Below are 22853 nucleotides of genomic sequence, written 5' to 3' on the forward strand. Positions count from 1 at the left end.
GGAAAGTTTAGTGAGCCCCAGTGTTGGAGTCAGAGGCACAGGATACATGCCCTTATCTATGATACCTGCCTCGGACATCCAAGAAAGCACCGAATTTCACGTAACACCATGGAGACAGTTATTAAACAGGGAAACTTGGAATGTGAGTGTGTGAGTTGGAGAGCTTTTGTAAGTTGTTACTATGGGGTTAAATGTTTCTGAAAATCATGCAGAAGGAGGTCACAAGAATGCTTGGTATTAGGGATGGTTTAGCAAGCTAAAATGTTTATGGTAATGGGAACTGGTACCTGGGATCTCTAAGATACCCAGAGATAAGATTCATACATGTTCATACAAGGATGAGCTAACTCTACTGAAGCAATATTGATAAAGTTAATGAAGCAATGTTAATGAAGCAGTATTGATAAGGTTGTTATGGTGATTACTGCCACAGCTAAAATTGTATAAATATGTGCACTTTGGACAAAGACAATGGAGCTAGATTTGGGTTGCTGATACCCCTAGCTCCCGTGTGCTCCAATAAAGCACCTGCATATAATCAATCTGTGATTATGTGTGTTCTCAAATGCTAACAAAGTCACTGGGTGAAAGAGTTGAAGTTTGGGCTTCAGGCTATTTTTGAAAACAAGAGAGAAGATGGAGGACTTAGGGCGTTGTCCCTTTCTCCTTCTTCCTTCTTCATCTTCTTTTAAGGATTTTTGGGTAATAGTCAGTGATTGGATGGAAAATGCTGCAGTGCAGCACACAGGTGTCGGGTCATTGGGTCACTAAGAAAAATAATTTACTTGGCATTTGTTAATTGGACAAATAGACATATAAAAGACCTTGAAGAAGTTCTTTGTTAGCCATTTTGCACCTCTCTGTGTTAGTGTATATAGCTCCTTGTACTCTGTATATATGTAATATAGATAAGAGAATAAACAACCAAGTCTGAACACGAGAAGACAGCCTCTGTCTCGTCACTCTCAGTCCTAAAGAAAAGAACCTTGTTATTAATGTTGCAGCCCAAACACCCCAGCTTTGGCACAAGATAGGAAGCAGGAGGCAGGGAGTTCTTAGTTTGGCATGAAACCAGTCACCTTAAAACACTTGCTTGAGCAGAGACCAGAGCTCAGGTTTTTCAAGGTGTTTACTCCATTGGACACAGAGCCTGCACACCTGTAGAAGCAGGTGTTGACAAGCTCCTGTCATCTCCAAGTCAAGAGATGCACAGTAAGTCTCCACTAAGCTGTTCACATTGTCAGGCATATAAAACAATAAAATTACTCAAACACTAGAAATAAATCTTAAGCAGGAGTTAGTAGAGCAGCAAGTTCACGATGTTTGCCAAGGTTTAGATGATTTCCTTTTGTGTTTATTTTCCCGAAAAGTCATCAGATACAACTGGTATTTGCCATACAGTGACCTTGCATGATGACCGTAGTGGTCATATTTGAAAATGGCTCTATTAGAGCAATACAGTAAATCTACATTTTTCATATAGACATTCTTGATACACTTTTTGGCATATTTAAATGAAGAGTCTCAACATATTTATACAGCTTTGAAGACAGGGATCTCCCCTTTTTCCAAAAGCCCTCCTGAACCCTGCTCAGCCACAGATGGTGTGAGGAACACCCACAGCCATCACAAGTCCAGTTTTGGACTCAAAGCTGCCGCTCCCTCATATTCCATCTGTCTTCCCTTCACCATTTCAGTCCTGCATCACATAGGTAAAGTTCAGGGCTTAGCTGTGCTTTGCTTTCCTTGGAAAGTGCCCAGAGCCACTATGTTGCACAAGGATTTGAGCACAGACACAGCTGCCACCACTCCATGAGCTGTGCAGTCAGGGTTGCTCATTTTGGTAAGTCATAGGGTTCAACACACCATGAGAGAAATGTGAAGCTCCCTCGATGAGCAGGAAAGGGTTTTCTACGGCATCTCCCGTGCCAGGTGAGTGCTGGGAGTAGTGATGACATCCTCTGTAGCTTTGGAAACTTCCTAGAGCATGTCCACTAACCAACACAAATAACACACTTCCTGCAAGCATCTAAAGCGCAGGGTACTGCAAGAAAAACACACTTGAAACACAGGAAAGTCCTGCATTGAGAGTAAAGAAAGGTATATATATGTATGCACACTTCCCAAAAAATGTGTAATGGAGGTTGCTGTTAGCTCATGCTCAAATACCCATCATCAGATTTCCCCCAAATAATATCTAGAAGATTTAATCTTTTCTTTTTTTTTTTTTTTTTTCTTGGCAAAGAGCTTCTTTTGGCTCCAAATATTTTTTGTACAGATCCCATTTCTACAAGTATATAACTTGCATGATATTCTAAACGATATAATTAGAATCAAGTCATGACTCTTATTCCTGTTGTGTGGCTGGTTAATGTTTGTGACAGGCCAATGACATCTCTGGTCAGGGGTGACATTTTTTCACAAAGCAAAACCAACACTGAATACAGTTGCTTTGTTTAAAAACTTTATACTAGGAGTCCTTCCCAAATACTTATCTGACATAAACAACCCATGGAGATGATTTTCAGAAGTTCTGACTTAGCTGATGCCTTAACTTTCAGCTTTCATACTTTTCATATTCTGTGTTGCCTAGGTGTGTAGTTTTGTGCTTCATATTAAGTGTTAGTGAGCTCTCTTCAGAGAGTAGGTAAACAAAATAATTCCTTTTCTAGCTTGATATCAAGAACAATCGTTACAAGTTTCAGGCCCAAAAGCATAAACAAGAGTGGACTGAAGAGAGAAAACAAGGGTGGGACTTCATAAGCTGAAGCTGTAATTGGACAATTAACCCCAATATGCAGATGGACCAAAACTTATAAAAATGTGAGGCCTCACGCCCAGTCGTCCATTTTGTGACCATTTTGGGTCCATCTTGGGTGTAGCCCCAGCCAGGCTCTTGTACTGCCCGAGGTGTATCCTTTAAGGCCTTTCAATAAATACCTACTTTATCCTTACCTCTGTCTAGCCTCTGTTCTAGGTCAGCTTTCTCAAGGCATCATAGCCATGACAGGTTAAAACCTCACGCCCTGTACTCAAAGAGACTGGCATGGAGATGCCTCAGCAAATAGCTCAGGCTCAAACATTCCTTCCCAAACACCATTTTGCAGCAGACAAAATCATCTACATCTACATTTGTTCCTCTGCAGATACATATTTTGCTCAACAAAGGCATGCACCAGTAAAACTGGCTTTGTCAAGAAAAGATTGCTCACTTTAAAGAGCTCACTCAACAAGTTCAAGAAACATCTTCTTTCCCAGTCATGTAGATGATCAGCAGCAAAGACATGACAAATTAGCTTGAGAAAATGGAAGCCACTGAGTAATCCAAACCAGCAGATACAGCAATTTAGCTCCAATTTATACAAAATGGAAGACATAAGAGGTGAAGGCAGCTTTAGTGAACTTGTGACATGTTTATCAGGACACAGTCCATCAGTATCTCTAAATAATCAGGACTGAAATGACAGTGTTGTTTTTGTGAGAGGAAGAGAACTGGTACAATGCTGAAGAAAAACAATGGTGAGAGGAACCAGTGGGAAAGTTCTCAATTCAAAACTATCAAAGACAGTATAGGAGAAATTTGGGAAATTTAAAAATGATAAAAAGAGCAACTTTTATCTATATTTGGTATTTAATTGGGAAGCAGTGAAAAAGGAAAGCTGAAGGAGATCATTATCCATATGCAACTATATGCCACAGAAATTGGCAAAGATGGAAGGAACTTCCGTGGAGAATACAAAAGCAGAATTTTTGCCTAAAGCACATCTCAACTAGGCTGTGCAGCTTTGAACTACCCTTTACCATTAATCCAGGACTGCACAAGGCCATGCCTTGCTCAAGTGCACTAAGGCACCGTGTGTGGGTGATACTGCAGCTGGAAAGCCTCCCTTCTGCAGTAGGAATTGGAGTTACAGGGACAGCAGGTGAACAGCTCGTTCAACACAATTCTGTGCTATTCATGGGCTGCTAAAGTGACCTTGACATGGGCAAGTACTGTTTTTGGGAAGACTACATCCCTCCACATACACCATGAAGTCTATAGCCAAAACCAGACTTCCAGGCTCCACGTTTTCATTCAACAAGGCTTCAGGCAGGTGGGACTGAATCCAACCTCTGTGAGTACTACTGCAGGTGCAACTCATCTTGTACAAATATTTAACAAAAAAAACATTAAAGCAGTACAAGAGGGAAGTTAAGTATTCTCTGAACAAGTTAAGTATTGTCAGAACACTTAAATACCAGCGTAAAACACCATTAAATCACCAGCTGCACTGCTGCCACCAGGAGAAAACTAAATATTGAAATAAGGAAAGCAGCACGCATTCCCATGTGGAGGATCTGTCCCAGACTGATCCATTTCAGCTGAGCCAAACAGAAAGGAGCACTGTAGAGACAAACAAACGGGTCTGGGTTAGATGAGCAGGAGGCTCATCTCCAGGATTCCTACGGGCAGACAAAGGCCTGAGAATGCTGCGGAAGCGAGCACAGGGCAGAGGGACAGCGGGACAGCTTCCCTGGAACACTGCAGCAATGAGGGAGCCTGGGAACAGGTGACACACAGGCACAACTGGTGTGACCAGAGAGCTGAGGTGACACAGGGGCTGCACAACAGCTGCTCCTGATTAGGGAATGCTGCTGCTGGGCACACCTCCCACACCCCCTGGGGATGGAGAAGAGACCTGAGCTCCTTATCCTGACCTGCAGTGCCCACCTGCAGCAGTGGTGTGGAGCTCTGGCTGACAGGAGTTTGTACTCCTCCCAATAGTCTTGTGCCATCCATGCCCTCCTGCAGAGGCATCTTAGAAATCACTACTTGCTTTTCTGTGCATTAAATTAACCATGTAATGACAAAGTGACTGATGTACTCACAGCAAAGACCTAACCAAAATCACACATACACTCTCCAATAAAGCAATGGAATTATTCAAAATGAAATTCAAGTTCCTTGGGCTTCAGAAGCAATGACACCCGCCCACTTCCCCCCAGAGATGGACCTGTGGCTGTCAATCTGCCAGAAAGAACTAACTCACTTTGTTCCAAGAAATCAGCTGTAGTTTTGATGGATAAATAATTGAAGCTTGCAAGAAGTGTTAGCACAAAGCATTTTTAGGTTTATTTAAATAAAAATTATAATTTATACAAGACTTTTTAAACAAACAAGATTTTCTTAAAAAACGTACAGGGCAAATAATTTCATTATTTCAATTATTCATACAGTATAAGTCTTCTGTCAAACAAAAGTTACACTGATAATGAATTATTTACAATTTCAAAATATAGACTCAAACTTCAGACATAAAAATTTTAACATCCATTATATTTCAATGATTAGTAGAAATTAAACATCTGCCAAAATGTACAGAGTTCAATAAAAACTACCAATGTTTTCAAACAGGTTTCAGTAGCCAAAAAACAGGTACATCCTTTCATCTCTTCACAGTCGGGTAAAATTCCTTTTCTCTTTGTCTGCAGAATGAGGGTAGAGTTTTGCTGCTGGCATCCTGTGTGATGTTGCTACCAATAAATAGCTTGTTTCATTCAATCTTGCCTCACAAAAGCTACAGTGCACAGAAAGGCATGATTTCATATTTCAGCTTGTTTTGCTTTTGAATTAAAATGGTCAGTGATAAAGAATTAGTCAGTTTTCATCTCCCTTTTTTTACTGTCTTTAAAAGGGACTCAAACTAACCAAGGAACTTCTTCAGAAGTTAAATCCAATTACGCGTGAATGATCCGGACATCCACAGACATGAACAGAATTGCAAATATAAACAGCAATCAGACAGAATGACAAGGACATCACTTTCAGCTATTTAGAAGCACTTTACATTAAGTGTTCCGACCCAGCCTGTTTCTCAAGTTCACCAGGCTGTACTGCAAAACTAAGTAGGAAGATTGGAATTTCAGGTGAGAGCTTCAGGGTAATTACACAAGTCAAGTATACATTCACTCACTGCCCATCCCCTCCTGCCCTCCAGACCTGAGAGGGTGCAGCAGGTGAAAAAGTGTGAGTAAACACACTTCAGTTTTACCTTCAGTCTCTGAAGTCATGGACACCGTGGGAGCAGCTGTGCAGCAGGGAAACCGGATAACCCAATGTAAAGTGAAATTTGCAAAATATGTACACAGATGTCTGTCAATTATATTACAACTCTATTAAAAAAAAAAAAAAAAAGAAATCCAGTCTGTTTTCTCTACATTAGAACCAATGTTGCATTGCAGTTTGCACTAGGTTTGCTGCTTTAAGGATTGCTAACTTTTAAGTTCACACTGTTCAAGTGTGGATTCATTTCAAACTTCAGCACATTAGATTTTATAAGACATTTCTAATTTCTTTGTTCAGAAAATAAATTTTAAGATTATATTGTACAGATGAGGCATTTCAGTCTGGGAAAAGGATAATGATATATTTTCTCCCTCTCCAAAGCCTGGGTATGGTTAATTATCCTGGTACCATCAGTATAGATCCTATAGCTCCTCCAGGAACTGGAATCTAGGACAACCCTGTACACGAGGGTCAATCAGTGAAGGGTGGGAGGAGGAGGAGGTAATAAGTGCAAGTCAACTGATTTCCTACTGAAACTGCTGTTATGATCAGAGTGAAGGTATAAATTACACTTGAAAAAATGATACAAAAATAAGAAAAAGAGCATGCTCTCTGTAAAAAATATAGTTTTCTGTTTCTTTGAAAAAAAAAAGGATAACCTTAAAACACACCCAAGGGATTTTTCTCTTAAGACAAAATGAATGAATCTGATTAAGATTTATATAACATTAAGCCATTTTAATGCCTATTTCTTAGCCATACTTGCTATTCAAGGAAGATTCTAGAAAGAAAAGCCAAATTATAATATGTAGCAATTACAAAAAAGATATTTACTGATTTTAAAGTAGTTTTGATGAGAAAGATTTAAGATCACGATTTTTTACTTAAACATACAACCTGAATGTGTAAAGTTATGGAACCATAAACTGTCAACCTACATCCACTTTAAACGGTGGCAAAATGGACTTCCCACCAGCTTCACTTAGATTTGAAGTTTCCAGGCCCTGAGTTACAGCATACCTAAGGTGGTGTTAGAAATACACCCATTTTTCAGGTCATGTACAGACATGCTCAAGTGCTACTCTACAGTGAGAACTTGAAAATTGCATTTTAGCCATTAGAGTGGTTTCTCCCCTGTTCTTGCTTACATTTCCACCCAGGGCACATCCCATTAGTGTTTCACTTTACAATACTCAACCATATTACAGTATTCAACAGTACTTCTTCATATAAAATTTGTTTTACGTTCCCATATCCTACACCTCTTCACAGCCAGACTAAAATAAAGTTTGTACAGTTTGACCTCCACCTTCTTCATTACTCCTGCATTTACTGACACACTTCAATTTAAAACTGTGCTAACAGTTAAACACCCTTTGGTGTTTGCTACCCCTCTCCCTCCTTCATTTTACCCCTTTCCTTACAAAGAAAGGAAATTCCTGTTTAAAAAACAGAGAAAAAAATCCATGGTATTAAGTTCCATTTTTACATAAGAATTGGCATCTCCATTGCTTTTTTTTAGGGTCGTTCATATAATGTCTGGAGACATCCATACTACTCAAGTCAAAAGACAATAGCAAAGGAAAAGACACTCTGGAAGGCTTGGCATAACTCCTACTGTGCTTTCATGAAAATGCAAATAAAATTCTAAACCTCTCAGATGGGTGCTATTATATAGAGTATAAAAGCTTTCTAATATTGAAGACAAAGGTCAATATGTGCTTTGCTGCTAGACAGGCCTGAGAGGATTTAGAGGAGTGCAGCCTTCCTGTTTTACCTGGCAGATGGGCTTATTTGTTACTAAAATTTAATTTGGTACTAAAATTTAATTCTGCATGGGGGAAGACAGAAGCACACCAATGCTCCTCAAATTATGCTTTGAGAGAAACTAGTGCTTTCAGTTGCTGTATTAGAGGATTTTTTTATCACAAGTTAACTCAAGAGCCAAATTAAAAAAGGTCACATCTGAATAAAACTTAATCATTCCCACCTCCCCAGCACAAAAAGCCTTCAAGTCTGTAATGCATTAACATACAAACGCCTTGTACATGCAACATGTACAACAGCTGAGCCCTTCTAGGACAAGTACCTATAGAAATATAATTCTAAGATGCCTAACATTTTAGGAACAACATTTTGGTGCCCTCTTTTATAAAAAGTATCTGCCTGCCTTCCTTCCTCTTACTTTGGTTAATGAGGAAAGGAAGATATAGTTACAAATTTTCTCCTCCAATTCACTGTACAAGTAATTTAAACATCTCTATGCCGGAAAAATTGAAGTTAACCAAACCAGTAAAACATCCTTCTGCAATGAAAAAATTAGCAAGGAGGAGTTATTTTAAATGCAGTTGTACATATGGAAATACTAAGAAGATAATACTTCCTTGATGTTGCCATCAGTTTTAATAAAGGACACAATTAAAAACTCCAAGCTGAAGAAGGAGGCTTCTGCAATCATCATTCTCACATCTCAGGGAAAAACAACTAAGATAAAGTGATAAATGTATCCCTAGTGACATCAGTGGAGATAAAGGGATCAATCTATTATATAGTCAGGTCTCCGAGCATCTTTCCAGCTTTTAATGTCAGTAAATAAACATTAAAAGTGCTTAATGTGCAAGGCTAATAGTGATGATAGCACTTTCACTGTTTTCATTTGGTTTTTTTGTCTTTTTTTACAAAAACCTTAAAAACAAACATGAAGGCATATATAAAATACACTTGGTTTATGTAACAGATAGAATATAAACCACCAGACAAGAAAAATTATTGCAAAATAGATGAGGATGTTCTTTTTTTTTCACTACCAAGTCATACAATAAGAAAGTTTCCTTTAACTCTTCCAGGATAAGACACTAGCTTTCACTGCTGGGTGATGCAGATGTTATTTTCACATATTGGTTGAAAATTGTCTCAAAAGCTTCATCTCTGTGTACCATGGCACCAAACACCAAAGGCTAAATAATAGAAAAAAACACATCATGTCAGTCCACAAAGAAAAAGAATTTCCTCTAGGTATATTTTTGTCAAGTCACTAGGAACAAATTAATTATACTACAAATGCATTGATAAAGACAAAATAATCCTTTTCTCTATTACATCCTTGAGTATGTGGTATATTTTCTAATATTTTTCACTTCCTTAAAAACTTCATCTGAGGGTCAGGCCCTCCCACCTCCAAGCCTCCCCACCTATGGATACTCTCAAGCCAACACCTTTTTGTTTCGGACTGCATAGCAGACTGCATGCTCCTGATGTAGGATGCTGGGGAAAATCTATCTGAATGTTAAGAGTAAAGCACTTCAGAGGCAGTAGAACAAGCTGAATATTTAATTCATTAAAATTCTGAAGACAAACATACTGAATAATAGACAAGTGATTTTTTTTTTTTAACGAAAAAAAGCCAGCCATTGGCATAAGGGGATAAAAAAGCCTTTATGCTGGTGCTAACCAGAGGAGGAAAAGAAGGGTAAGAAATCCAACACAGCAATACAGATACAGCAAGCTACTTACTTTCTGTGTAGATGGTGTTGATACAGCAATACCCATCCCTGATCCTGGGAGAACAGAGAGCACTTTATACTAAAAAATAAAACACAAAGACTTAAGGTATCTTCTGTACTGAACAACTGCAAAAGATGCTGCAGAGGTTACACAATTTATCACTGGCATTTCCTCCCAGCCACAACTAAGAGACATTAAAAACCAGGATGAAGCCATCTGCCATTCTCTGGAGCCTCATTCTCCTGGAGTCACTGGGTACAGTCTCACCCAGACAGCCAGGACTGTTCTCTCCGCTTCCTCCCAGAGCTGCAGCAATGCCCAACCTGCTGGAAGCAGCCCAGCCCCAAAGTGAGCATCAGTCCTGCTCCAGCACACGGGAGCTGACCTTGCTGTGCCGTGGGCAACTGCAGGCTGCCAGATGGGGTAGGCAGGGCACAGCCCTGTGAGATGCACTTGTGACATGGGCCTGTGGGCATCACCCAGAATTCCCCTACAGCTGACATCCATCTACTCTTCAGAGGAACAGCAAGCAGACCAGAAAAAGCTGCTTTTTCAAGATTAGATAGAAAACAGGGTATCACAGAGTCATTGCATCATTAAGGTTGAAAAAGAGCTCCCACCTTTGACCAAACACCACCCCATCAACTAAACCATAGCACCCAGTGCCACACATGGACTGCTTGCTTGATTATTTAGAAAGAAAGTCCATAAAGATAAAAAGGAGTACAGTTGGCTGAACTTGAGAGTATTCACAGGGAGAAAGAGACATTCCAGACAGACCTGGGTCTCCCACCTCCAAATAAAACCAAGCACAGTACATTTTTATGCTTGGCTGCATGATCCCTGTCTCATCTTCATTAAAAACACTACACAGATGCAAAAGAAACTTTATGGCAGTAACGGCCTACTGAACAACAAACCAGCATTACTTGAAGTATGATGTTTGAAATCCATTAATATGAATTATTAATTCCAGTAGGAATGTTCAATTTGAGCATAAGCTGTCTGCTTTACAGACATGTCATAGAAATAGAAGGAATTAATTTGAAAATCTGGAGGTATTTATGCAGTAGTAAACACCAGGCTGAGGTGTTTCTTTGCTCAACATGATTTAATCTATGATACAGGATGCAGCAGAAAGCAGGGATGTCTGTGCTCAACTTCAGAAAGGGTAACAAAAAGTGATGTTAAAGGCCCTAGAGAGTGAGAAAGGCATCAATAAAGCCATTAGTAATCACAGGCCGATAAACCTCAACCAGAGGAAGGACAACATTGCCCTTGCTATGCTTCCAACCTTCCAGTTCTTGCTTCTTACTGATGGGTCCCAACTAGATGAAACTCCAGTCCACCCTCCTCTGGCTGTTCTCATGATTTACCTTTTTCCACTGACAACAATCCTGCCTCCCTCTGAGTCACCTACTTTTAAGATGGTGCATCTATCAATATCCACACCCAAATTGAAGTTAGCAATACACAATTCCTGCTATCAACAGACCTCCTTAAGGCCTACACAGCTCTGGTCAACACCGAAGTTAGTAAATAACATAATTTTTTTTTTTTTTTTAAATGCAGGAGTCTAAAGGGTTAGTCTTCAGTAGTTTGTCTTCATGCTCATAGCAAGTTTGCTTGTGCTGAGTCCAAAAAAAGCAGTTCTAGGGAACATTCATAATCACAGAACTACATTTCACTTATACAAATTATCAATGGTATGCTTTTTCAAGATAACAAAAGCACAAATGCAACACATGACTAGCTGAACAGAAAAGCAGTTTTCTCCCCTGTTTACACCACCAACCAGACATACCTTCTGGATATCTGTTATGTCCGACAGCTTTATAACTTTATTTCTTTTTGATGAGCCGGATTTTGAGCTTTCAAAGCACAAGTAACTGGAAACAATAAAAGAAAATGCTCATTTTGATACAGTGCTTTAAAATAAATTTCTCAAATATCCTCTTGTCTCTTCTGAAGTTTGAAATTTCACAGGTTAAAATAACTTCCAAAATAAAAGAAAGACATTCAGTTCAGTTATGGCTTCTAATTTAGCACAAACATTTATAAATTCTAGCAACTAGCTGGTGTGTCTGAAAGCCCAGAACATACAGTATGCATACACACACAATAATTCTTGTATTTATATTACTGCACTGAATGGTCAAACCTGACAAGCATTTTAAAGACACACAAGGGACATATATCCTTAAACAGTTGAATACCAAATCTCAAAAGGCTTATACATCTTTCACTATCCTGAAAGAAGATTAATGAGAAACACTGTGTTAGTTTCATGTTACAGTGCTGCAGACAAAAGCTCAGATTTCTAAACACGGGAGAGTGGCCTCCATCACTAGGTGACACTGCATACAGATGAGCTTTATTTCCTTTCATTACACTCCAAAGGAACTTCAGTGCAAGACCCAAACAGTAATGACCACAGTTATTCAGTCCTGGGAGGCTGGGAGTTAAGGAAATAAATAATAAAAACAAACCACTCACCCATAAAAATTTGAAACCAAGGCTTAATTTTCAGTTTTCCTCTTTGTTGCTGTCATTTCAAGGAAGCCTATACATCAGCTTGCTTAAAAAAATACCCAAACTAAGAATATTTGTCAAATAGCTGTTGGTCACAATTTTCAAAGTATACTTAGGTTTTAGGTTTCTTTTCTAGTATCTATACAGTTAGTATGTTATCCACATCAAGAACTGCAGCCACTAACAACTGTCTATATAGAGCTATTTTGCATTCCTATGCAAGCCTTTCCAAGGCAAAATCTCATCTGTTAAGCATAGCCACACACCAGGTTCAGCTCTCCCTCTCCTATGATGCTTCCATGAGGTTGCAAAGCACCTTGAAATGGCATTTTTGTTTCAGAACACTATTAAAAGATCCTTTTTAGATTCAAAGACTTTAATGTCTTGAATTTCCCTCCTAGGAAATGTCTGAAGTGCAATGACTCACTTTTCTGTGACATAGAGAACTCCATTCCTGATGTAGTCTGTAGGCATCTTCCGATCTCTGTTAATCAAGCAACAGCGCCAGCCATTTTCGCACACTGAAAAAGTCGTAACAAGAAATCTTGCTTTAAGAAAAAGCAAGAGAGACTGGCACTATCCCCAACAGTCTCCTTATACAATAGAAAACACAGAATATTAAAATTTAGATACCTAAAACTAAAAGTGCTTACAAAGAAAAGCCTAAATCAGGTGTTCTAGACATCATAACATCTGTTTTAACACTCATTTTGGAAAAAAAAACAAAATAAAAACCACCCACACAATTATTCCCTTTAACTTGACTGTTGGATTTACATAACTACAAAAGGCACACCAGGCTGTGCGCTCTTTCGAAGAGCTGCAAGGATATGGGATGAAGGAGACCATCTCCATTCATCCTAATTTAAAGCAAGACTTTTAAATCAAAAGCTTACACCTACACAATGCACAGAAAAGGAATTCAACTTTAAACCGTCCCTGGCTTTTTACAAAATATTCTACTAATGTAGCCTTCCTGCGGCATCATACCTGGCAAAGGACGTTCATTCTCAGACAGGTTAAAAACTTCATGGAAATTTCCTCTCTTGGTGGTATGAAAACGACTTGTGTCTTCATCTTTGCTTATTCCAGTTGGGGCACTTGAGCCCATGTAACTCCTGGAGGTTGTTGTTTGAAGCTGCAGAAAAAGAAACACGATTCCAAAATCTGAGCAGCAACATTTAAGCTACACTCTCAAAAATAATTTAGCTAACTACTCTTTTTGGGGGAAAAAAAAAAATCTATAATGCAATAATTTTCATTAACGACTTACATAAATTTACTTTGGACTACTGCACTATGCTGCTGCTAGAGCACAGGCCTCTAATATGGTACCTGAACATAACCTTTCAAAGTGCTGCCCTTTGATGGACACACTTTGCTGGGGTGAAGCACATGGTGTTAAATGCACCTATCTTAAAATACCATTTTTCTACAGTAAGGGCTATGTCTCATTAGATACAGCTAAGTCACTGCAAACAGCTCCAACGATTCTAACTAGTGGGACTACTAACAGACATTATATTATCAGTACTTGGCTTGTCTTCAAGAGATAAACAAAGTATTACTGCACAAAAGAAGTTTAGAAAGAAAAAAGATTAAAAAAAAAAAAAAAGCCACACAGAGCTGCATAAGCTCATTATGAATACAAATGTTGAAAATGAAAGGAAGTTTTCCACACTATGATCCATACCTTTTCATGCCCTGACAGCTAGCAGGAAAAGAAACAAACAACACAAATGTGACAGTGACAAAAGAAAAAAAAGTGAAATCTATTTAACAGTATAATACACAGAATAAAACATGAACCGAGTGGCACTGCATGATCTTGCTCACAAACCAAGACACTACACACAATGAATGCAATTAAAAAAGTTATGAGTGGTTAGAGCACACCAGTTCAATTTATTCAGGTTGCATCAGAACCATTGATCTTTCCTGTGCTTTGAAGTTGCGCTTTTGAGAGTGTTGACACATAAAACAAAATCTGAATGGTTGTCAGCATCCCTGGGAGGGATAAAAGGTAGTACGGAGTTCCTGAAACTGAAGTACTTGAGTAAAATCTACTTTTAAACAAAGCTCCTTAACCACTGGAGACTGTCCCAGCAACAAGCCTTGCTTCTGGAAGGACGGCAGGCAGGTTCTTTTGGAAAGCTCTCCTGCACTTTCATTTTCATCTTGGTGGGGCACCACGTGATTCCAAAAAGCAGGCACTGGCAGCTCTGCTCCTAGCCCTACCATGCACGTGCAGTTCAGCAGGAGACAAACTGACAACATGGAAGCTCAGGACTAAGCTCTTCTCCTGTAGAGGCCCAATGCTGCTGAAGGCAAACCAGCCTTCAACTGCTTTTTTTGTTACTTTGCACTAAATTGGCAGCACTCAACACTTCAGAGGATTTACACACTAAGAAAAGAAATCCAAAGCAATGAAAACATGTGAACTGCAACTGCTAACTAGAAAGCAGACTGACAAAACAAGCACGGCAGAGGGCATTTGCCATTTGTCTATTTAGGGTACCTCAAAGACAATGATGCCTCAGGGGGAAAAAATGAAGTTAGTTAACATAGAAAGCAAATAGCTCATGGTAATTAATATCACCTCACTTCTGTAGTGCTGAGTCCCTGGGACCAAGGAAAATAACAGCTTATTCAGCAATCTGTGTGCAACTAAAGATGAAAAGAATTTTATGAAGGCCTTCTTAGACAAGCTATTTGGCTGCACATGCACACCATCAGGTGAAGTGCCATGGCCTAAAACATAAAAATGATCAGAGCAAGAGGTCTAATGCTTTTTGTGCTGGAATAAGGACTATTTCTGCTCTCTGCTACACTGCTTCCTACCTACTTGTTATATAAAGAGATTTAAAAAATGGAGTATAAACTTCAGTACTATTACCCATCTGGTGGCTGAAAATGTAAGTAGTTCTGCCCTCACTTCTAATCCTGCCTAACCTATGCAAATGTTTCCTCTTGCCACTCAGGCTTGAGACACCCAATGGCCAATTACTAAGAGAAGAGCATTTTAATAAACCTTAAATCTAACTGGAAGTGGTTGGATTTAATGGTGGATGAGTCCTGATTGTCTTAAAACATCACCAACACCCTGGAGGTAAGGTATTCCTTTTCACTTGATCTGTCATCAGCTTTTGACTTACAACCTTTATCCACCAGATACTGTTGTTAGCACTGTTCTCTAAGGACACAAGGTCAGAGTGGTGATACAGGCAATTAATATTGCATTGTGTCTAAGTTTACTCTGTCTTGTATGCTGTTTAATGATAAGAAGCCAAAGCAAATGCACACATGCTGGCACTACATGCCTTTAGGCTTTGCCTTTTCTACGAAAAAAATGAAAAACTCTCTTTGGTTTTTACCTTTTAGTACAAAAATCTATTTTTCATACTATGAGGTCTGCAGAAGTCTCTCAAGGGTAAGAATGTTTCTCTAAAATTACTGAGATCAAGTTAATGTTTTCAAAGACATTTGGAAGCAGGTAATGCAGTCCTGTACATCCTTTCCAGTAAGACAAGCCAAGGCCATTGAGCCAGACCTGGTAGTAAAAAAACCCTGTCTCTACTTGCAAAACTAAAGCCATGAAGAAAAGCCAAAAGGAATAATTACTCTCTAAGTTTATGGACTCAAGTTCAGCAATTCAGAATCTTCCCACCTCTAAGGCAGATTAGAGAGACAAACAAGATGATGTCACAACTACCACAGTATGTGAAGGACAACCTGTAAGTGTAAGAAGCACAGAAGCTCTGAAGATCATCTTCTGGAACCAAGAGAAATACAGGCCATGGATGGCTTCATCCAAGTGCTTATTTACCCATCTCATTCCATAGAAAACCGGAACAGAAGACTGACTTTCTGTAAATAGACTGTCCTTATCTACTTCCTTCTTAAACACTCACTTGTGCTGCAGTTATTTTACCACCCTCTGCTCCACCAGCCCCCAAGCCCCAGATTTCTTCTTGACAATGAGCGTTCATTTGCTTATCCCTTTTGCTCTCTAGTTGTATATCCAGGCTGAATTACTGCTCAGAATTGTGCCTTTCAGACAGCACAATGCTGTCTTTCCATTAATGCAATTAGATATTGTGCTAAGAGGCATTAAGCAAATGCTAAAATGGGATTAGACTCAAGATCTACTACAACTATTTTAATTTTTAAACTAATAAAAATTGACAAATCCAGGCATATGGAAAATCCTGACTCAGTTACCATGTCAGGCCCCAAAACAATTTACCAAGACGCACAAAACACAATACTTCGAGATTTAACTATGACATTTTAACAAAAAGAAAATGTACTGTTGGGAGTACAAACATGAAGTCATTTATCACCACTATGCTAAAAGGTCACCTAATACAAAACACCATGAAACATAATGTCTAAATATGTAACTACCTTTGTTAATCATCATCCTATTAGTAAGCTGCATATTATACTCAAGCCTTTATCTATTTTTTAACTGTACTTCAATTTACCTAAGTATATGAATTTCCACTGAAAAAGAATGCCTAACAATAGAGAAAGTGGATACAAAAAGACTGTATTTTACAACAGAATTACACAGAATGTATGTTAAAGAAATTGGTATGAATATGTATGGTGTTATATTTGTGTGTTTAGCTTCATGATTCACAGTGTATCTATGCAAATATACACATTTTTGATAACTGATTCCTTTCATACAAGAAACAGAATCCATAGAAGAACTGTGGATCTTGAAAATAATAAAAAAAGTGCAATTAACTAACATTGATTGTAAGGATTTAACCATCTCTTTAATGTGCTCTAGTCACTGAAGAAAAGGAAAAGGGAGAAAGGGATCTGATTTTCAGAGGCTGAGAACACAGGGGCAAAAAGATTCATTACCCTTACCCGTCTTGACACTGTAGCATTAGATCTTTCTTTGAGCTGAGGATCTGTCAGGAGGCTTATCCAGATGATATAAGGAGTATCATACTTAGCTCTTAGTCTGGGGCATCGTTTGAAGATAAAATCAATAAGGAAAAACTTGATTCCAGCATAGAGTCCTGAAAAAAAGGTCACTTCAGTTTGAATGCTTAAGAGGCATTAAGAACATCACTGTTTTGATCATATTTTTGAAAGCTCACAAATGAAACCGAATTCTGTACATTTAGTCACAGTGTTAAAACCATTCTCCTGGGTTTACTATTTTACTCTTCTTTCCTTCCCATCCTCAGTTCTTTTAAACATTTACATAGCCACTATTATGCAGAAGAACATTTGAATAATTCAAACGTATGTTCCTTATTACCAGAAGCATTCTGAAAACATTATGATAGACTACCAAAACAAAAAACACACCAGATCATTCAACTATGCAGCTCCTGCAAGAATTTTAATGGCAACAGAGGGCTCTCACGTACTACATAAAACTCTATCTTCCAGTCCCAACTCTTATCTTATACAAGTTATTTCCTTGCATTCTGCCATTCCAAATGGGCTTAAAATACTCTCTCGAAACTTTATTGAGTGCAATCCAGATCTCCTAAGAGTCAGAGTAAAACAATTACTCCTCACACGTCTAAATTCAACTGCTGTGTAAAGCAAACCTACATTTATATTCAAGCTAACAAAATCTGAAGTTCAGTGCTGTGGTAGTTTGGCAAGTGCCACTAAAAGTAACACTCATTTGATTATATCATTACTTTAATGAAAAAAATTAAAGTTCTTGGTTCACAGTACAGGGCTTCATACCTCAGCAAAAACAGTCTCATGCTGTAGTGAGAACCCTTTTCTCAATTCCCACTTAAGACTATCTGTAACAGACCCACAGTAGTCTGTTAATGTTGTCCAGTCCATTCTCCAAGTTTTACCAGGAATCCCACTTCCTCTTTTATTTTTTTCCTACACTGTCACTTTCGTGTCTCCTTTGTCATGCCACTTATTTCATTTACAAGGATGTATGAGCAAAAAACCCTCAACATATAGGATTTTCTGGAAGCCTTACAGCTGACAGTCTGAGAAGTTCTGCTAACAGCTCCTCATAGATTTCTCCTCTTCAAGATAAGCAAAAGCATTATCCAGTCTTTTTCTATTATACACTGAGATGGTTTTCAAAATGGTCATGACAAATGATGCTAAGCACAATGGAAATACTTTAAAACATTGCATGATTTATTAATGCAGGTTTTCTCTCTTAAACTCTAAAATTCTCCCTCTAAAGATCATGTAGGTTTTAACCATTAAGTCTAGACTGTAACAGGTGAATTATTTATTGTGTTTACCCAATGCAAGCCCAAGAATCCTGTAGGGCAAAAAGCAGGATGCAATAAAAGCTGCCCATAGAGCAATGTAGAGCTTCTGCGTTATTTCTGGCTGGACCCACATGAACAAGCTGGAAAAAAAACAAAGCAAAATTTTATTATTAGTGTTACACATATTGGCAAGTCTTGTTTTAAAAGGGAAGAAAATCTCACATCAGATAACTCACTTTTTAAATTTTTCCAGTATGTCTGCCATCTTGCCAAAAAGGTTCTGTGTAAGAAGGAAAAGAATTAAAACCAAGTCCTGCATTGTTTTGGGTTTTTTTGTCCACACAATGAAAACAAATACCTTTCTGACTTTGTTGGTAAGCAATTCCCAGAAGCATTTTTTTTAAAAACTAATTTTTAGCCATTTATATACTTCACAACTGAGTAAATATAGAACAGAATATCAATACTTGGTGACTTCCATCTCATTTAACCTTGTTCTGTAACTTGTGATTGATCATTGTAACTGATGAAATTATTTGATTCCACTGTCATGACTGGAAAGCACTCACATTACTGCAAATATTTTAAATTAAGCTCTCAATCTAAGAGTAAAGAGCTTCTATTAGTAGGTAACAAAATGGAAGGTTTCTTCACACACTTTGCTGAAATTTCAGGAAGTGGTAACTGAGTTCATCAAAAGGGCTATTAGCTTCTTGGAATCAGACCATTATCAGGTTTTATAATAAACCATTGGAGACAGCAGATTTCAAGTAATTCCAACAAATGGTGATGCAACTGACCCCTGCTCAGGACTCAGGCCATATTCTCTCACCAATCCTTACTGCCAGAGCACCTGAAAATTTCACCTTCCGAATAAATTTCCAAAGGTGTTCATATAAACATATGCACCACCCCAGCAGAGGGAAGGACCTGAGCATTCACAGTCAGCAAAGGAAGGGTAAACCCCTTTTGACAGCAACACATCATGAGGCATGGCACAAGGCTGCAGTTCAACTGGATGGTGCAGTCACTCAGCTGCTACCTCATCCAATTTATGGAGCTGGGAGAAAAATCTTCCTTCAGCCTCTCCAACATCAGCAGATTTCAATGCTTGGAGGGGGTGGAGTTCTTTAAAACATGCTATTTTAGAGATGCAAAGCAAACTGTTGAATTAACACAGCTAAACAGACCACAGCCTTCAGCTAAATCTTAAAGGAACAGAGTCTCCTACATCAATTTTATGACTAGCAGATTTGGCATGTGGATCCACAGTCCAGTACATTTTTTAAGATTCACCAGCCAATCTGCATTAACAGAAGCTTATATGCATATATAAGGTAGAAAACTATGAGAAGTTGCTTCTGCTTCCCTCTGGAGCTTGCTCAGAGCTGTAGTCAGAGAACCTCAACCCATTCTCTGAAGCATCATGCCATTTCAGAAGCTCTAAGAATCTTACTGAGATCTCCACTGCTCATAGGTAAAGTTCCCTTTGCAAGGAAAGTATTTCTTCTTTAAGCATTTGTTTTCACATGCTGTATAACAAGCTCCTTTGACCACTTGGACTACGAACCCCCTTGTTTCAAAGGAGGCAGCCGAGAGCAGCACATTACCTGCGCCTTCTGAGCCACATCTAGAACAAGCTGAAACTTTTCAGACACGGTCAGGTCCTCTTTTGGCTGCTCCTTAGACAAGAAAGAGACAACTCATTGATTTGCAGCTCAGATAAAACGTATTTTATAAAACTTGTCAGAACAAGGTGACTCCTCAACATTTTTGGTAATACTCATCTCCCTTTTAATGGTCTCTACACTTACCATTTTCCTCCCTTGTTTCAGATCTACTTTTTATGTCTTTCATTGCTGCTTATTTTTAGTTTTTAATGCTTTGGAGGGCTCAGGGGAGACTTTATAATTCTCTACAGCTATCTGAAAGGAGGTTGTAATGAGGTGGGGGTCAGTCTTCTCTCCCAGGTAACAAGTGACAGATCAAGAGGAAATGGCCTCACTTTGCCAGGGGAGATGTAGATTGGCTATTCAGAAAAATATGTTCATTAAAAGGGTCGTCAAGCCTTGAAACAGACTATCCAGGGAAGGGAGTCACTATCCCTGGAAGTATTTACATGACACTTAGGGACATGGACCCAGTGATGGGGTTGGCAACGCTAAACTAACAGATGGACTTGATGTTCTTAAAGAAAACAGAATGCAAGACTTCTTGAAGATCCCACAGGACCTGATTTGTTCCAAGCTGATAAATTAAAATTAATTTCAGAAATGTGTTTTAAGTTTGGAATATTTTAGGGTGAAGCATCTGAACCTAAGAGTGCTGTTAGTAAAGACTTTTAAATTACAAGGGAAAGAAAAAAAATGTAGTGTCTTCACTTATAGCTTCCTCTTCCTTCCTTTCCAACTACCCACACAAACACAGAAGAAGGTTTAAAGATGCAATTTTTTTTTGCAGGTGTACAGGTGAAGCTGATCAAAGACCTACCATGTGTTCAGAAACTTCAGGCACAATGCTCCACTGTATTCTCCAACCCCTAGAAATTATGGAAATAGTTAAAGAGAGCAAGAACTCCATCCATCAACATGGATTATTTGTAAAAGGTTAAAAAGTAGTTTTCTGCAATAAGCACTTACAGCTTAAAAGTAAATAATATAATCCCAAATTGATGAAGAACCCACAACATAACAGAAGTACAAGTGACCAAAAACAGCCAGCTTAAAAATATTAGTTAAGTACATACTAAACAGAATCACTGCTTTTAACCCAGGATCACTGGGTTTTACAACAAAAATTAATGGTGTGCATGGAGTAAAGGATTAGGAATATTTTTCTCTTATTTTTTCATGAGAAGAAAATTACATCAACTTATTCAGAAGCCTATTTGCTATCAGCAATTTCCAGGGAATACAATGTCAAACAGAAAGTATCATTTAAGAAGTCAGAAAATTATTTTACAATATGCACATTAAGACCCTCTATACCATTTTAAAGTCCATTAAAAAAAACCTCAGACTTAATTTTTATAAGAGATTAAATTTACAAATGGAAGATACTTTGGATAAAGTAGGTCAAGAGCTCTGGAAAAAGGTAAAACTGCCATTTTAAGCCTAAGTGAACATCCTCTGCTTGGAAAAACAGCAAGCTTCAATATTGAAGGTGATGTTCTTCAAGCACTCTAAATATCACAGAATTAGAAATATTAGAATTTTAGTGTGCTGAGGGATTTGTCTGAGAGCATGCAACATTGTTTATGATAACCCAAGCCACAGGATACAAAGATAATTCCCAATAATCATAAAAGATTATAGAAACTGAGCAATGACACTAAGAATATTGGAGATTGAATTTCACTTTGTTAAATGTAACTCACAATATTAAAAAAAGTAGCAGTTTACAACTTAGTGCAAGAAAAACAAAACATCTTTCAAACAAAGCATTACTTAAGCGAGTAAGCTAGTATTTATGCAAATACCTGGCTATGAGGTAATTTAGGGATAACCTCAAAATTGCTAAAAATAAGAACATAGGAATGGCCCAGCCATGCCATACAGCATTGATGTAAATCTGCAGATTAAGGAGAAAAAACAAACAGAGAGAGATGCGGATTACAAACTGGGGTACAGTGAGTTACATTAAATACCACTTCCCACTGTGCTGTTTGGCTCAGGATCATGCAATTCATATTTTTAAAAAATTAATAAATTTTAGCCACTCCATGACTGACAGTGGCCCTGCACTCAGAAAAGCAAAATCAAAACTAAGAATAAACCAAATCTCCAGAGATGACACTTAACTAGTTCTCAGCTGCCTCAGAGAGAGTATTGAGTATTTTCAGCACTACAATTACTTGAAGGGGTAGGAGTTCAAAAAAAAAAAGAGGTAAACCCCCACGTCTGTGAATCTGCTGCATGACCACGGTATGGTCAGCAATGGCACAGAAGCCATGCTATGGAAGAGGAGCTATAGCAATTAGCCCCATACTGGCCAACAGGATAAACTCTTACTCTATTATTTCAGGTCAATTAAATTCCAAGTCTTTTCCAAGACTAAAAAGATTGCAAGAAAACAGGTTTTATTTTATGTAAAAAGTACAAACACAAAGAACTTCAAAAGGTATTCTGTTCCCAGCTTCTGAAAACAGAGACTAGAGCCTCTCTGTGAGAGACACTAGGGTTTTCACTGATAACCCCGAAGTGAAACACTGCTCTGGCTCCCAGGTCCCAGAGCTTTCAAAAAACACCAGTTCAAGTTTCTTCTTTCAGCTTTCATCTGAAAAATGGGCTTACCAGATGAAGCAAGAGAAAAATCAGCAGATATGGAAAAGGGACAGACAGAGTGCACTGGGAGGGAAGTCTCCTCCTCAGTATTCCTTCCACTGTGCCATGCAAAATAGCATAATGTCCATAACTTACAGGGAGGTATTATTTAGGAAAAAGGTGTAACATTTTCACCACACAGCTATTGGTAATTCCTTTGACAGAAATTAATTTTATATAAACTATAACCAAAAGAATTTAGATAATTTAATTAGCAATAGG

At 38.4% G+C, this 22853-nt stretch overlaps 1 protein-coding gene across 3 annotated transcripts in view; it reads right to left on the reverse strand.

Moving 5' to 3' along the window:
- Positions 1–5090: 5090 nt before the first annotated feature.
- The window catches only part of LOC131592063 (GRAM domain-containing protein 4), a 75476-nt gene continuing 57713 nt past the window's right edge, over positions 5091–22853 (reverse strand). For 2 of the 3 annotated variants that reach the window (XM_058863320.1, XM_058863319.1), the window contains exons 9-19: positions 21788–21879; positions 20800–20848; positions 19920–19991; positions 18546–18589; positions 18340–18449; positions 16967–17121; positions 13073–13220; positions 12510–12603; positions 11355–11439; positions 9560–9628; positions 5091–6153 (exon numbers count right to left, since the gene is read on the reverse strand). In XM_058863320.1, coding sequence (XP_058719303.1) covers positions 5947–6153; positions 9560–9628; positions 11355–11439; positions 12510–12603; positions 13073–13220; positions 16967–17121; positions 18340–18449; positions 18546–18589; positions 19920–19991; positions 20800–20848; positions 21788–21879 — 1125 coding nt within the window. In that variant the 3' untranslated portion in view covers positions 5091–5946. Of the gene's footprint in view, positions 6154–8863; positions 9004–9559; positions 9629–11354; positions 11440–12509; positions 12604–13072; positions 13221–16966; positions 17122–18339; positions 18450–18545; positions 18590–19919; positions 19992–20799; positions 20849–21787; positions 21880–22853 lie in introns of all 3 variants that reach the window. The other variant, XM_058863321.1, reaches the window with a different exon arrangement.

This window comes from Poecile atricapillus, chromosome W (genome assembly GCF_030490865.1).
Source record: "Poecile atricapillus isolate bPoeAtr1 chromosome W, bPoeAtr1.hap1, whole genome shotgun sequence".
NCBI lineage: Eukaryota > Metazoa > Chordata > Aves > Passeriformes > Paridae > Poecile > Poecile atricapillus.